Source organism: Aquarana catesbeiana, linkage group LG03 (genome assembly GCF_042186555.1).
Source record: "Aquarana catesbeiana isolate 2022-GZ linkage group LG03, ASM4218655v1, whole genome shotgun sequence".
In the NCBI taxonomy this organism is placed as follows: domain Eukaryota; kingdom Metazoa; phylum Chordata; class Amphibia; order Anura; family Ranidae; genus Aquarana; species Aquarana catesbeiana.
This window is the reverse complement of record NC_133326.1, coordinates 317,810,834-317,826,851: the sequence shown is the minus strand read 5'-3', so window position 1 is coordinate 317,826,851 and position 16,018 is coordinate 317,810,834. Positions and strand designations below refer to the sequence as shown.

General features: G+C 44.0%; 1 protein-coding gene across 1 annotated transcript in view; it reads right to left on the bottom strand.

Annotated features, from left to right (window-relative positions):
• LOC141132214 (sodium-coupled monocarboxylate transporter 1-like) overlaps positions 1 to 16,018 on the bottom strand; it is a 43,576-nt gene that overhangs the window by 16,289 nt on the left and 11,269 nt on the right. The window contains exons 4-9 of the mRNA XM_073620376.1: positions 7,336 to 7,403; positions 6,570 to 6,724; positions 6,284 to 6,424; positions 2,438 to 2,567; positions 1,909 to 1,997; positions 468 to 580 (exon numbers count right to left, since the gene is read on the bottom strand). Coding sequence (XP_073476477.1) covers positions 468 to 580; positions 1,909 to 1,997; positions 2,438 to 2,567; positions 6,284 to 6,424; positions 6,570 to 6,724; positions 7,336 to 7,403 — 696 coding nt within the window. The remainder of the gene's footprint in view (positions 1 to 467; positions 581 to 1,908; positions 1,998 to 2,437; positions 2,568 to 6,283; positions 6,425 to 6,569; positions 6,725 to 7,335; positions 7,404 to 16,018) is intronic.

Below are 16,018 nucleotides of genomic sequence, written 5' to 3'. Positions count from 1 at the left end.
CAATTTTCATATAGTGTGTACACAACTTTTGACCTTCGATTCAGACTTTGCAAATGAAAATTTCCCTAAGGACAAACTCCAAAGCTTCTCTTGTACGTGAACAGAACATTTAACTTGTACTGTTTTCGAACGAGAAAAATTAGACATGAAAGACTGTGCATTTTCAGAAACAATAAACAAAAAAAGCATTTGCCGTACAAGAATTTTCTCACATTGTTTCCTTTCTTAGTTCCGACTTGATGTGAAACATCAAGAAAAACTGGACAATCGTTTGCATGATTTTCTCATAGTGTGTACTCAACTTTAGTGCTACAATTAAGAAGATTACAATTATCTGAACGTTTTCAAAATGTCAGACAGATTTATACAACAGTATTCAACTATAAAATAATAGAAGAATTTCCACATTTTTTTTAGCTTGTGATTTTCTTGCAGAATTATTCAACTATAGCTTAATGTCATCATACTTGCTCCTTTGGAAATCCATGATAGCTTGGTTTCACTAAGGGACTTGAAGTAAGGTTTTATAAGGTCTTCCACTGTGACAGCAGCCAAAGCATTGATACTTGAGGACACAGTACTGAAAAAAAAAAACATTTAATATAGCCATAGATATCTTTTGAATTTTTATCTCCTCAAAAAACATAAATACTAATGTTACATTACTTTTTAATATTGACTATAGCAATATTTGCTATAATGGCATGTACTATAAGGCACTAGACTGTATGTAAATGTATTAATGATGTATCTTTTATAATAATACAGCTATTCTAAAATGCTCTAGAAGGGGGCTTTGGTCTATTGACAGGTATCAGTTCCAAACAAATTCCATACATTTTCATCTAGCTATATAGCATGAATAAGAGACATTTAACAAACCTTAAATTACTTTGCTAATGCTACTATCCTGAAATTGTTTGTTAGCGTTATGCTCAGTGATGGAACCCATTTAGACAAATGAGATGTCAAATGAGATTTTAGCAGTCAAAAAATAAGAGCTGGTTTTTGATTATCCGCTGCTATGTATGCACAATACACACTGCTGTAATCCTAATAAAACAAAAAAGCTGTGGAAGCGAGCAGCTGGCGGCGTGTGTGTGTGTGTGTGTGCACACCCCTGCCCGGGTGTGCGGGATCACATATGTATACATGATCAGGCGCATAGCTGTTACCCTGTAGCAGTAAAACTGCCATAAGGTGGATGGCAAGCTGTTAAGTTTAGTCATATATGTTATGTAAAAAACACTGAAAGATAAGGAATGTCTTAAAGTGTAACTAAAGGCAAACTTGTTTTTTCTAGCTTTGGATAGAGTGGAGAGGGACTAGAACACCTGTCAATTTTTATTGATGTCTGTGTCCCCATTAGGGAGATTTACCTGCTGTTATTTGTTCTGTTTACCATTATCATCAACAGTGAAAGTAAAATAAAATCCCAAATTTTGGGTTGACAATAAAACAGTATTAGAGGGGGAACCTTCCAATAGGGACAAAAGTTCTGGTGACCCTGGTGTCATGCCGGGATGCCCTTCATTTGGAGGGATTTCCTCTCATTTCCTGTTTGGCTATAGAACAGGAAGTGAAGAGAAATCTCCCCAGATGGCAAAGAAGAAAAAACTGACAAACCTCCCTTACTATATCCATATAAAAAAAAAAGTTTTGCATATAGTTATACTTTAAGGCTTGTATTACCATAAAATGCAGCTTGAACAGAAAGGCAAGATTAAGAAGTACTCTTGGAGTCCAACTAGATAACTTTACCCTTGCTTATATGGATTTTTTTTGCTGATATGAGTGAGCATGAGTGAAGCATGAAGCTTGGATCTGTACCATCTACTCAGTATAATTGTATACTCAGTATATAACTCATACATTAATAGGACATGCAAGGTGGTTAGTGTAATTTACCTTAAGGTTCCACTGTATGCACAAGCAACGAACAGTCCTGGAAGTCCTGGAAAGTCCCGCAAAATGTCAAGGGCAAGGTAAGGCATTAGCTGAGAAAAAAAATATAACATACTATTAGTTCACGTATTTCCCTCTGTGCCTGAGCACAGATCTTTTTCTAGGGGACAGAGAACTGTCCCACTGGCTAATGTTGACAGGTTTATTGCTCATACTACAATTAATGTGAGCTGAAGAAGATCAGAGCTACATTCTGTAATTAGGTGATATATCCTTTCTGTAAGGGAAAACATAACTAAGGTGAGAGTTTTCTCCAGCTGGTTGGGACACTTTGCATAAGGGAGCATGTTTATAATGGAGAATCACTAGAATTTATGAGGAATTTTGTCCCGATTGATTATTGAGAAGAAAAGTCATAATCTTGTGTACTTTATGGACATTTTTTCACCTATTTAGGAGGCGACAATTAAAGGACAATTAAAGGAAAGAAAAAATATTTAGGTGCAGTTCTATTGGGTTGACTATTTCTTACCTGATCTGGAGCTGACACAAATTTGGCAGACCATGGATCGCAATCCTTGTAAATAGAATACATGGCCAGTCCACTCAGTACTGCGCAGGATAGGATAGCCCACAGCCCTAATAGATTCACATACAGGGACCTGCATTTACATAGAGATATGGGTCATTTAAAGTAAAATAAATTAACTTTTGGAGTATATTTGATACAGTGTATACATATGTGTTTTAAGTCCCTCATTACCTTTAGTGCACGCTGTCAATAATATGACACATAATATTGTCAGGAGCGAATAGCACTCCTGCTCCATCACTGGTCTCATTTCAGAATCCTGATTTTGGCTGTGATGCATTCAACCCTGTGTGGTTGTCCACCTGCAAGGTGATTGATGTAGTCAGTCTCTGGGTGGAGACCAAACCCGATTTAAAGGATACCATATACCATTATGCCCTGTACACACGATCGGACATTCCAACAACAAAATCCTAGGATTTTTTCCCGACGGATGTTGGCTCAAACTTGTCTTGCATACACACGGTCACACAAAGTTGTTGGAAAATCCGATCGTTCTGAACGTGGTGTAAAACACGTACGTCGGGACTATAAACAGGGCAGTAGCCAATAGCTTTCGTCTCTTAATTTATTCTGGCACTTTGTGCGTCGGATTTGTGTACACACCATTGGAATTTCCGACAATGGATTTTGTTGACGGAAAATTTCATAGCAAGCTCTCAAACTTTGTGTGTCGGAAATTCCAATGGAAAATGTGTGATGGAGCCTACACACGGTCGGAATTTCCGACAACAAGGTCCTATCACACATTTTCCATTGGAAAATCCGACCGTGTGTACGGGGCATAAGTGTACTTCTTTTGCAAAAATAAAACTTCTTTGTTTTTATCTTCACATCCCTTACCTCACTGCCCAGCTGGCTCTATGAAAAAAATTATCAATTACTTCCTGGATGGACTTGAGGACATGACACAGCAAGGAGTTTGGTGTGTTGCAGGTTGCATGTTTTTTACTGTACGTTTTGCTGCATTTTTCAATAATGTTTCACTTGGCAAAATGTGTGTTTGCTTCTGTGTTTGGTATGCTGTTAACAATTAATTGAACCAAAGGCGCAACTAGTTAATTTTAGGTCTATATAAGTGGCCATACACCATACAATCTGATTGTACAATCTCTGTACCATCTTCTTTAGATTTACCAAAACTATATAAAAAGAGAAGACATCATCTATCCTATCATTCTGTATCAAATCAGGCAGGCCCTTGTACTACATAGTTGATGATAGATCTAAATGAGATTGTACAATCAGACTGTATAGTGTATGGTGAGCTTTACAGAACCCAGGACATCTTCTGTTTCCAAATTTACAGCTCTATCTACGCTGTTATCTGATTGCTCAGCTCCCACACACTCTGCCAAGTGAACGATCTATGGTTGTGTATTTCGTGAGAACATTATTCACCGATTTCATAGAAAAAATGTGCAGCTGATGAGGAGTGGTAGTGATGTGCTGGAAGAGGGGAGGGCAGATGATGAAGGGTGTGTGCTAATGAGGTCAGCTAGTAAACTCCTTCCTATGTCATGTTCCAAGGTCCATCCAGGAAGTAATGGAGAATGTTTTATGGAGCCAGCTGGACAATGAGGTAAGGGGTGCAAAAGAAGTACCCTGGTATACAGGTACATAGGAAATGTAGAAAAAAAAGTGAACTTATCCTTTAAAGTGGTTGTAAACTCCCATAGATTAAATGTACCTATAGGTAAGCCTATAATAAGGCTTACTTATTGGTACTGTAAATATCTCCTAAACATGCACCGTTCAGGAGATATTTACTGTATATGTCATTACGCCATCGGCGCATGCGCTCTGAAGGAACGGCCACCTGTGCCATTACTTCAGAGCCCTGTGCCATGAGTGGTGGCTCCTACACGCATGCGTGGGAGTGATGTCACACAGCTCTGGCCAGTCACACAGCCGGAGTCCACGGACCCGGAAGGAAGATGGGTGAAGACGGATGCAGCCTCCAGCAGTGACAATGCATCGGTGAAGGGCTTTGTTTGCAGGTAAGTTTCACATAATATGCTAGGATGTGATGCATATTAGCACATTATGCCTTTACTTTGCAAGTCAGATAAAAAAAAATATCCTTGCGGTTTACTTCCTCTTTAAGCAGATTTTGCACACTCCAGTTTTGGTAAATCATCCTCAATGTGCTTTAATCATTTCCATACCGGGCCTATTCTGGCTGTAAAAATCATAATTTTTTTGCTAGAAAATTACTCCGAACCCCCAAACATTATATATTTTTTTTTAGCAGACACCCTAGGGAATAAAATGGCGGTCATTGCAACTTTTTATCTCGCACGGTATTTGCGCAACAATTTTTCAAACTTGTTTTTTTTGGAAAAGAAAACAGTTTCATGATTTAAAAAATAACAAAACAGTAAAGTTAGCCCAATTTTTTTATATAATGTGAAAAATGAGGTTACGCTGAGTAAATATATACCCAACATGCTTTAAAATTGCGCACACTCATGGAATGACGCCATACTTAAAAATCTCCATAGGCGACGCTTTACATTTTTTACAGGTTACATGTTTAGAGTTACAGAGGAGGTCTAGTGCTAGAATTGTTGCTCGCACTCTAACGCACGCGGTGATACCTCACATGTGTGGTTTGAACGGCGTTTACATATGTGGACGGGACTAACGTGCGCATTCGCTTCTGAGTGCGAGCTACAGGGGACTTAGCTCCAAGTCCAAGGGGTGGAGTGAAATATGTGGGGGGCATGACCTGGCTGGAGTGCGGGCTGAGGCAAAGACACTAACATATAGCACACAGCAATATATAGCAAGCTCTATAGTACAAGCCAGTATTTCGTATTGTATAGTAAAAAGAGATCAGTAAATCGGGTTTGGATAATATACTAAATGCAGAGGTTATATTATTAGCTAGAGAAAAACCTTTCAATTACAATATGGTAAACCCGTAAATATAACTATATAAGGCTGTGCAGGGGATGCTAAAATCCACATTGAGAATTTGTATCTTATCTTCCTCAGAATATTCACAGGAAGTCACACTCCAAACGAGGTACCCAGCCCCCCCCCCCAAAAAAAAAATGACATGCCAATTGTGGCATGTCAGGGGGCGAGGAATACTTAAAGCGGAAGTTCCACTTTTGGGTGGAACTCCGCTTTAATACTAAGTACTAGATACTGCTTCTAGTAATACTAGAAGCAGAAAACCTGACAAGTGTGCTACTCTACACAAAAATAGTTGGTTATAATAACCCCTGTCCTGTTCTTCTGTCATCTGTGTCTCATTAGGGAGAATTCCTTGCATTTCCTATCCTAAAGACATAACAGGAAGTGAGGGAAAATCTCTCTAGTGATAGAGATGCTCACTTAAACAACTGTCACCATAGGAAGACTTCCAATTGAAAGACTAGAGTGCCCACTGGAAGATTATTCCTTCTACTTCTGTTGGTGACAACTCCTTATTTTCACTTTTGGGTCATCAGGACAAATCAAGAGGGTTAATCTACCTAGAAGGTTCACAGACAACAATAAAAACAGAGGTTCTAATATCTCTCTCTACTTTATCCAATGCTTAAAGTAATCTTCTTGCTTTAGATACACTTTAGTCATTCAAATATACACAACTACCACACACTTTTCAATTTCTCTAGGGTCTAGGATTCTAGGCCATCGGACACAGCACCATTCACAAATGAAAGAAAAATGGTATACAGTCATTGGCATAAGCTATAATTTCTCATATGCATTCAACTGATCCCTCAGTTTTGTTACAGTAATATATTTTTAACAGGAGGATACCAAACTTACATTTTAGCTTGAAATCTGGTTTTGCAAGCGATATATCTCTGCACTTGTGACTGGTTGACACCATAGATTCCCGTCCAAGTAAATGTTCCACCAACAACAATGGTCCAAAAGGAGTGCCGCTGTAGTGGACTTGGGTTAAAACTAAAAAAAAAAATTGTAGAATAAATAATGAAAATATGTACCAATAAGAAATGCTTGAAACATGGTAATTAGTACCAGTTAATTATGATAATATTCAGTTGCTAAAAGCAGGTTGAGAAATCTGCTTGCCAATATATGTGCTTACTCCCAAAAATTCAGCCTGTCTCCATAATACGAGTCATTTAGAATAGGGCCAATCCCACCTTGGACTACCACAGCTCGAATGATGACAGATGAAAACCCAGCAACCATGATGCCAACCTGGAACACATCTGTCCACACAACTGCTTTAAGACCACCCTAAAAAAATATAAAGAGAAAAATAAAAGGCAAGCTCTATGATGCTGTCAGAATAAGGTATTCTGGACAGCAACCATTTTTCTGTCAGTACTATATTGTTTTCCATTATTGTGATAGCTGAAACATTCTCAGTAATGCTGTGTACACACAGGTGGACTTTTCGACCGACTGGTCCGACGGAACGAATCTGTCAGACAATCTGACCGTGTGTGGGCTTCATCGGACCGTCAGCGGACTTTTTCTGTCAAAAATCAGACGGACTTTAGATTTGGAACATGTTTCAAAGCTTTCCGATGGACTCAAGTCTGGTCGAAAAATCCGTTTGTCTTCTGGAAGAATGGTCAAACATTCCCATAGACACACTCCTAAACCTTGTGGACAGCCTTCCCAGAAGAGTTGAAGCTGTTAAAGCTGCAAAGGGTGGGCCAACTCAATTGAGAACCCTACAGACTAAGACTGGGATAGGATGCCATTAAAGTTCGTGTGTGTGTGTGTGTGTGTGTGTGTGTGTGTGTGTGTGTGTGTCCCAATATGTTTGACAATATAGGGTATGTATGTATGTATGTATGTATGTATGTATGGGCAATTAAGCAAATGTAACCATTACTAACCAGCGTGCAGTAGAAAGTGCAGACTACTCCAGTGGCCACAACAGCACCCCACAAATGAAATCCAGTGACTAAAACAAGAATAAAGAAAGATGACACAGAATTAAAACATTAAAAAGCAATTAAGCATGAAATCCAGTTTAAAGGCTATCACATTTTTACTGATCACCCCTTGTGTAAAGTGTATGTATAGCCAAAACATTTATTTTTAAATTTGGATAGAATAGGCAAGGGTTAAAGGCCCTAACATTTTATTTGTTGCTGCCTGTGTCCCACTGGGTAGATTTTACTTTGTTCCTGTTGAGTCTCTGGGACAAAAAGCAAAGAGGAAATCTTTACAAAGTTGACAAATTGCCCCCTTAGAGACTTGTTATTGGAACAAGTGTCCCCATTGGAAGATTTGCTCTCCAATCCTCTGGTGACAACTGTAATGCCCTGTGCGCACGGTCGGATTTTCCAACGGAAAAAGTGCGATCGGATTGTGTTGTCGAAAATTCTGATCGTGTGTGGGCTCCATCGGACTTTTTCCGTCGGAATTTCCGACACACAAAGTTTGAGAGCAGGCTATAAAATTTCCGACAACAAAATCCAATTGGTTAAATTCCGATCGTGTGTACACAAATCCGACACACAAAGTGCCATGCATGCTCAGAATAAATTAAGAGAAGAAAGCTATTGGCTACTGCCCCGTTTATAGTCCCGACGTACGTGTTTTACGTCACCGCATTTAGACCGATCAGATTTTCTGACAACTTTGTGCGACCATGTGTATGCAAGACAAGTTTGAGCCAACATCCGTCGGAAAAAATCCATGGATTTTGTTGTCGGAATGTCCGATCAATGTCCGATCGTGTGTACAGGGCATAAGAGCTTGGATTTCTTATCACTGATAAAGGAGATACTCTGGACGGCCACACACCTTGTTCCACTTTTATTAACTCATATGACCACAAATAAAGCACAAAAACATGCGGCGGAAGGAAGGAATGGATTGAAGCGATTTGCTTGCCCTTTAGCTCTTAGTCGTAACTCAATGACCAACAGATAGGTTAAATCCCTCCACAGAGATAGGTTGCATTTACCCAGAGAGGACACAAATAGCACTAGTTTAATAACTGTGTGCTCTGGGAGTGGAGAACATTTCACAGACAGGGTCCTTCTTCAGCACTGATGCTACAGTGTATCCCAACTGAATCCTTGGAATTTCCATCAACGATGGCTGATTGTAAGATCGCCGCAGGTGGGCAAGTAGGTGGGAAGTAATTCTGAACTCTCTACTCCGAAGTGGCCAGATGAGACACGGAGACCAGGACAGCAGTTCAGATCAAAGGAAAATGACAAGGACGCTGCATTTCTCATAAGATCAACAGTGTCGCTGGCTTTCCTTACATGATCTGGTTGGAGATTTGAAGGATACCAGGTAAAGATTTGTAGATAAGAGATGCTTTAAAATTCTTTGTAATTCCCTCTAAAGCTGGCTATAAATTGCTCAAATATCAGCCAACTCCTGCTGCCAAAATTGAAGCAATGTACAGCCCTCCTGGCACAGCAACTTAAATCAAAGGAGCCTGCTGGAAAATTATCCTACGAACAGCACCTGCAGCCAGTCAGATACAATAGCCAGGCATAAGGGATTCATTCATTCATGCTTTTAACGTGGATGAAGGAATCTTTCAGATTTCTTTTGTTCAGTCTGCAGGCTCAACAAAAAAATCTGTACTTGTATATGTGGCCAGCTTTACTCTGTCTGCTGTTTGTAATAAACACACCAACATCAGAGTCTAGAAATGTAAAGTTAAAGCAGTAATAAACCCAAAACTAAACAATATGTTGCAGCTTACCAATCATTAGATGTGGTGGCTGCATTCGTTTTCTTTTTTAGGCGTTTTGCCTCTGTTTTCACCTGATAATCTGGCCACTAACACACCTCCGGTATTAGCGTGCTCCCACTCTGGATGAAAGAGCACAGGGGCACTTTTGGATAGTGGCTGGGGGGAGGGGAGTGTTAGATGCACCAGCAAATTTAAATACACTAACAAATTGAAGCCAAACTCCAGCTAATACAGTACTGAATAAATAGTTATAGCAAATTTGTTTTTTTTTCCTTTTGGAATAAAGATTTTACACACATAAATAAAATCTGACAATTGTAAGCACTCCTGTCAGCGGTAAATGGTTTGACCCAACTAATGCATCTGCAAGAGAAATTGTTCTTTTGAAAAACTATAGACTTATTGTCTGGATCACCAGATGAAAATAGAAGAAAAAACTGCTGACGTACAAGGTCCACAGTGAGGGTTTGAGGGATTTCTTTGCAAACTTATACACATCACAGGTCTCTACCGATGAAGAACCGTTAAAACATCTGTTGGAAGGAATCACTTTTGCACAACTAAAGGAGTACCAAGTAGACATGCTAAAAGCACTCCTTACGACCGACGAAATAATGACGGCGATTGCTAGCTTTGCCAGATGTAAGTCTCTGGGATTAGATGGGTTACCCATAGAATTCTACTCACAATATAGCGAGGTACTCACCCATAAATTGTTAACACTATATAACCATCTCTTTGAGACTTTTACATTGCCCCTTTCCATGAGTGAGGCAATCATAGTCCTTATACATAAGCCAGGAAAAGACCCAGGTTATCCAAAAGCATACCGACCTATTTTCACTAATACAAGTCGATATTAAGATATTAGCCAAGGTTCTTGCCCTTCGCCTCAACCAGGTGATACTAAACCTAATTCATGCAGACCAAGAAGCAGTGGTGTATTTAGGTTTTGTGCTGCCCTAGGCCTGACTGAGCTTGCGCACCCCCTAATTTAAATATGCCCCACCCCTTCCTGTCAAGGCCACACCCCTTTCTTTTAAAGATCCACCCTGTCATCTTCATTGGAGGACAGAGGGACGCCGCGGGAAGAGGACAGAGAGGCATGTGGCATCTTTTCATTTGGGGGGTAAGGGGATATGTGCTAGTTGCTTTGGGAGGGGAGGATCAGACCCCCCTCACTAGCACATATCCTCTCCCCTCCCAAAGCACCCAGCACATATCCCCTTACCCCCCTTCCCCTCATCCATGTGTGCATCTGTTATCTGCCCCCCTTCCCGGTTACTGTGTCCCCCTCCACTGTAAACTATACACAGACCTCAGACCGGCAGCGCGGCTCTTGCACTGAAGTCGTGTCCCTCCTCTGTGGCTCCTTCTCCTCCTGGCTGTGTACACTAGAACATTGGAGCCGAGAAGGAGGAGGAGCCGAGGAGTGTGTGTGGCTGACAGTGGGGAGAGAGGTGGCGGCTGCTACGGAAAGCCGATCGCCGCTTGTGGGACCCCAGGTGGCAGATTTCCTGGGTGCCCACACTAGCGCACTCTGGCTGCCAGTTACCGAAGCTCAGTGCCGGAACTTGTTGTGGGCTCTGGGACAGTGGCGTCACTAGGTTTGGTGTCACCTGGAGCTGTAAAAATTGTGTCCCCCCCCTTAATTTTTGGACTGGAGGCCCAGCGTTGGAGCTCATTGTGGCGGTCAACAAGGCCTAGAGGATATCAGGTTAGGCACTTCCTAATGGCTCAGTCCCTGGGAACAGTAATGGATAATGGCCAACAGGCTCTCTTACCAGACCCGGTGAAACTGCAACAGTGATCCCTCCAGCTGGACGTTCGCTCACTCTGGGTTGCCCAGGCGGACTCTGGTCAGTAGTGTAGCATGTCTGTACCCTGGCAGTGGCTTTATCTTTCTCCTCCTCTGGTGGTGCGGGTACAGCGTGGCTCTCTCTTTGGTGGTGCAGGAACAGTGTGGCTCCCTCTCTGGTGGTGCAGGTACAGCGTGGCTCTCTGGTGGTGCGGGTACAGCGTGGCTCTCTGGTGGTGCGGGTACAGCGTGGCTCTCTCTGGTGGTGCGGGTACAGCGTGGCTCTCTCTGGTGGTGCGGGTACAGCGTGGCTCTCTCTGGTGGTGCGGGTACAGCGTGGCTCTCTCTGGTGGTGCGGGTACAGCGTGGCTCTCTCTGGCGGTGCGGGTACAGCGTGGCTCTCTCTGGCGGTGCGGGTACAGCGTGGCTCTCTCTGGCGGTGCGGGTACAGCGTGGCTCTCTCTGGCGGTGCGGGTACAGCGTGGCTCTCTCTGGCGGTGCGGGTACAGCGTGGCTCTCTCTGGCGGTGCGGGTACAGCGTGGCTCTCTCTGGCGGTGCGGGTACAGCGTGGCTCTCTCTGGTGGTGCGGGTACAGCGTGGCTCTCTCTGGTGGTGCGGGTACAGCGTGGCTCTCTCTGGTGGTGCGGGTACAGCGTGGCTCTCTGGTGGTGCGGGTACAGCGTGGCTCTCTGGTGGTGCGGGTACAGCGTGGCTCTCTGGTGGTGCGGGTACAGCGTGGCTCTCTGGTGGTGTGGGTACCTCGTGGCTCTCTGGTGGCGCGGGTACAGCGTGTCTCTGGTGGTGCGGGTACAGCGTGGCTCTCTGGTGGTGCGGGTACAGCGTGTCTCTGGTGGTGCGGGTACAGCGTGTCTCTGGTGGTGCGGGTACAGCGTGGCCCTCTGGTGGTGCGGGTACAGCGTGGCTCTCTGGTGGTGCGGGTACAGCGTGGCTCTCTGGTGGTGCGGGTACAGCGTGGCTCTCTGGTGGTGTGGGTACCTCGTGGCTCTCTGGTGGCGCGGGTACAGCGTGTCTCTGGTGGTGCGGGTACAGCGTGGCTCTCTGGTGGTGCGGGTACAGCGTGTCTCTGGTGGTGCGGGTACAGCGTGGCCCTCTGGTGGTGCGGGTACAGCGTGGCTCTCTGGTGGTGCGGGTACAGCGTGGCTCTCTGGTGGTGCGGGTACAGCGTGGCTCTCTGGTGGTGCGGGTACAGCGTGGCTCCCTGGTGGTGCGGGTACAGCGTGGCTCCCTGGTGGTGCGGGTACAGCGTGGCTCCCTCTTTTTCTCTTCTAACACCCCCCCCCTCCCTCAGCAGAGTGCATGCATGCTGGGGGCTGTAGCATGTCTGTTGACACACAGGGCCACCATTCTTCAGGGACTATTTTCCCATGATGCCCCCCAGAGTCTTCTGATTGGCCCTCTGCTGTGGCCAATCATGGGGATGAAAACAGCGGTCAGGAAGCTGGGCGGCGGCATGGTGAAACTAATTAGAGCCGCTCTCTCTCTCTTCTCCCTTCAGCTGACAGAAAGAGGAGGGGGGGCGAGCGGGGAAGATACACAGACAGCCCGCATCTCTCCTCTCCCTGTCACAGCGCTGCTGATCCATTTGCCAGAGAACTCCCCCGCTCGCCCCCCTCCCCTTTCTGTCAGCTGAAGGGAGAAGAGAGAGAGAGAGCGGCTCTAATTGGTTTCGCTGTGCCGCCGCCCAGCTTCCTGACCGCTGTTTTCCTCCCCATGATTGGCCACAGCAGAGGGCCAATCAGAGACAGATTTACAGCTTTACGGAGGGGCGGCTTGACAGTTCTTACTTTACTTTCTAGCCCCCTCCGCACCCGCACTGCTAAGCTGTACTCCCCAGATGGTGGCCCTGCTGTGCGGGAAGAGGACGCTGCTGCCATTTTCGGGGGGGGGGGGGGGCGGCTTTTTGCCGCCCCCCCGCACAGTGCCGCCCTAGGCCTGGGCCTTGTTGGCCTAGGCCAAGACACAGCACTGCCAAGAAGGTTTTATGCCGGGTCGTAATACCTCCTGTAATCTCAGAAAGTTATATATCAACCTGCAAGCTATACACGAAAATGTTGGTGACTTTAGATACGGCCAAAGCATTCGACTCGTGGAGTGGCGGTATCTTTGGAAATGTATGACAAGGTTTGGATTTGGTCCTAGCTTTATTAAATGGATCAAATTGCTGTATCTGTCACTGATGGCTAAAGTGATGGCTAACAGCTGGCCCTCTCAGACGTTTGGTCTAACCAGAGGCATGAGACAGGGCTGCCTCCTATCCCCACTGCTGTTTGCTCTGGCAGCTGAACCTCTCGCCATATCCATCAGGGATTCACTGTGTTTACCTTGGATCTCTAACAGAAAAAAATAGTCTATATGCAGACGACACATTGTTATACCTTGCTGACTCTGACACCTCTCTCCAAGCTGCACTGCAAACGATAGAGCGATTCGTTTCTCTCTCTGGACTCAAAATTAATTGGGAAAAATCCCAAATCCTACCCATTGATAGCTTTCCCCCTCCCAGAATACAGGAACAGCTACCATTACAGCGAGTAAACACTATTAAATATTTAGGAATATCTGTGTCTCGGAAATCGGCTGATTATATATCCCTTAACATAGAACCTCTATTTGCCCTAATTAAATCCAAAATTCAAGTATGGGCCCGTCTTCCACTAGGCATATGGGGGTGCATTAATGTAATAAAAATGGTATTGTTGCCCAAAATACTATATTTACTGTGGCTCACACCAGTATGCCTGCCGCTGAAACTTTTTAAGTCAATGGAAGCTCTGCTTAAGCCATTAGTTTGGGGTACCAACAGACACAAACTCGCCTGGAGGATTCTTAAGAATCCCACGGATCTAGGCGGAACAGCCCTACCCGATTTTAATTTATACTATCTTGCCTCTCAACTATCCCAATTGTACCATATAGACAAAACTGATAAGAGTAAGATTTGTCCGAAGTGGGCATAACAGACCTCAGACCCACTTAGTGCGATTGCGGTGGGCTCTGGGGGAGATGACTCTGAAGGAGACCGCAGGTCTTTCCTATATCACTATAGGCGAATATGGGATATCACCTCCGAAAAATTAGGGAACTCCAAACATAATGACTTTACCCCCCTCTGGCATAATAAGTAACTCTCGGAATTCCAACAGATCCCAGATACAGAGATCTGGAGTACAACCGGCATATACTACTTATACCACATACTGTCAAATGGCAAACTTAAAACTTTTGACGACCTCCAAAATACGTTTATGCTTTCCAACTTCATGTTTTTTAGATTCCTACAGTTACGACATGCCACACACTTTCAGCTCCCTCAATCCCCTCCGCAACCCACCCCTAATGCCATTATGGCAGTGGTGAAAGGCACAGGCCCACAAAAATTAATCTCCAATTTCTACAGCATGCTTATTACCCCTTCTTCTACTAAACTAGCATATGATATTAAACCGCGCTGGGAAAGGGAGGTGGAAGCATTAGAGGACGAAGAATGGAGTGAAGCACTCGATTCCTGCAAGGCCGTCTGCCCTAAACTTTCTGACAGACTATCCCAGTTATACATTCTACACCGAGCATATCTTACCCCTTTAAGAATTGCTCAATTTCGGCAGAGACACCCTACCACATGCATGATGTGTAGCCGTGAAGCAGGCACGTTTTTCCACCTGATTTGGGCATGCCCACTACTCCAAGGGTTCTGGAAGCAGATTGTAGACTTCCTGCATGATACCATGGGCTCCCCCTTGACCCTAGATCCCAAACAACGCTTATTGGGGATATTCCCTGATTCTGATATAGACAAATTCACAAAGACATTCCTGCAGGAAACGCTGTTCTCAGCCAGAAAAACTATTGCCAGACAATGGATGAGACCATTACCCCCTAGCTTTAATGACTGGAAAGCAGATATAAATAACACACTACCCTACAAAAAATATGTTTACATTAACAGGATGCCCAGACAAGTACAATAAAATTTGGAACAGATAGCTACAGGTCACAAAAACCTGAACAGAATCAATTGTGTTTATAAGATATCCAAAAAGCTTTAATGAATAATTGCTGTATTGCCTTATAACATGCAAAATTATGGTTAATATGTACATTGTTCAATAAAAACCGTTTGAAACAAAAAAAAACACAAAATAAAATAACAAACATGTTATCCTTGCCTGCTCTGTACAGTGGTTTTGCACAGAGCAGCCCAAATCCTCCTCTCCTCAGGTCCCTCACTGGCGCTACTGGCCCCTCCCTCCTGCTAAGAGCCTCCACAGCAAGCAGCTTGCTGTGGGAGCACCTGAGCAGGCTCAGCCCTGCCCCCTCTCTCTACTTATTGGCTCAGTGACTTTGACAAATGACTCAGCCAATGAGGAGGGAGAGTCCCCGGACAGCCGAGGCTCTCGTGCACATCTCTGGAGGAAGATTGGGCTCAGGTAAGTGTTAGGTGGGGCTGCTGCACACAGAAGGCATTTTATTAGAACCACTTTAATGAGGCTGTGATTTTTTTCATTGTAGTTTTTTCTTAAAGAGGAACTGCAGTCTGCTTACATAATTTGTAATAAAAACATCTCTGCCATTCTGAAGCTTCCTTCCAATGACTTTGCATATTATTTGATATATTCTGTGATTCTGTACTTGCCAAATATGCTGCAGAGATCTCCCTCCACTGAGTCTGGCTGCATCCATTTTAACTGTGGACAGCTGAAGCTGCTGCCTGTTCACTTCCTGGATTTACACAGACACACAGAGGCACACCTTCAGCTCTGCAGCTCTCATTGGTGCTCTTATGACTCATCCCCCCTCCCTTCCTGGCAAACTTTCAGGAGAGTGAGGGAGAGAGAGCTGTGCATGATGTCATAAGCCTAGGTTTTTTACCAGACAAGAAACAGGAAGTGGGCTGTATAAGGTATTTACTGGCAGAAAAAAAAATGTTTTACTATCCAAAGTTAAAACAACAAGGGCAGAAGATTTAATAGATGGAAAGTTGAAAAAATGACTGAAGTTTCGCTTTAAAGTAATTTTCTACATGGCTTACACATG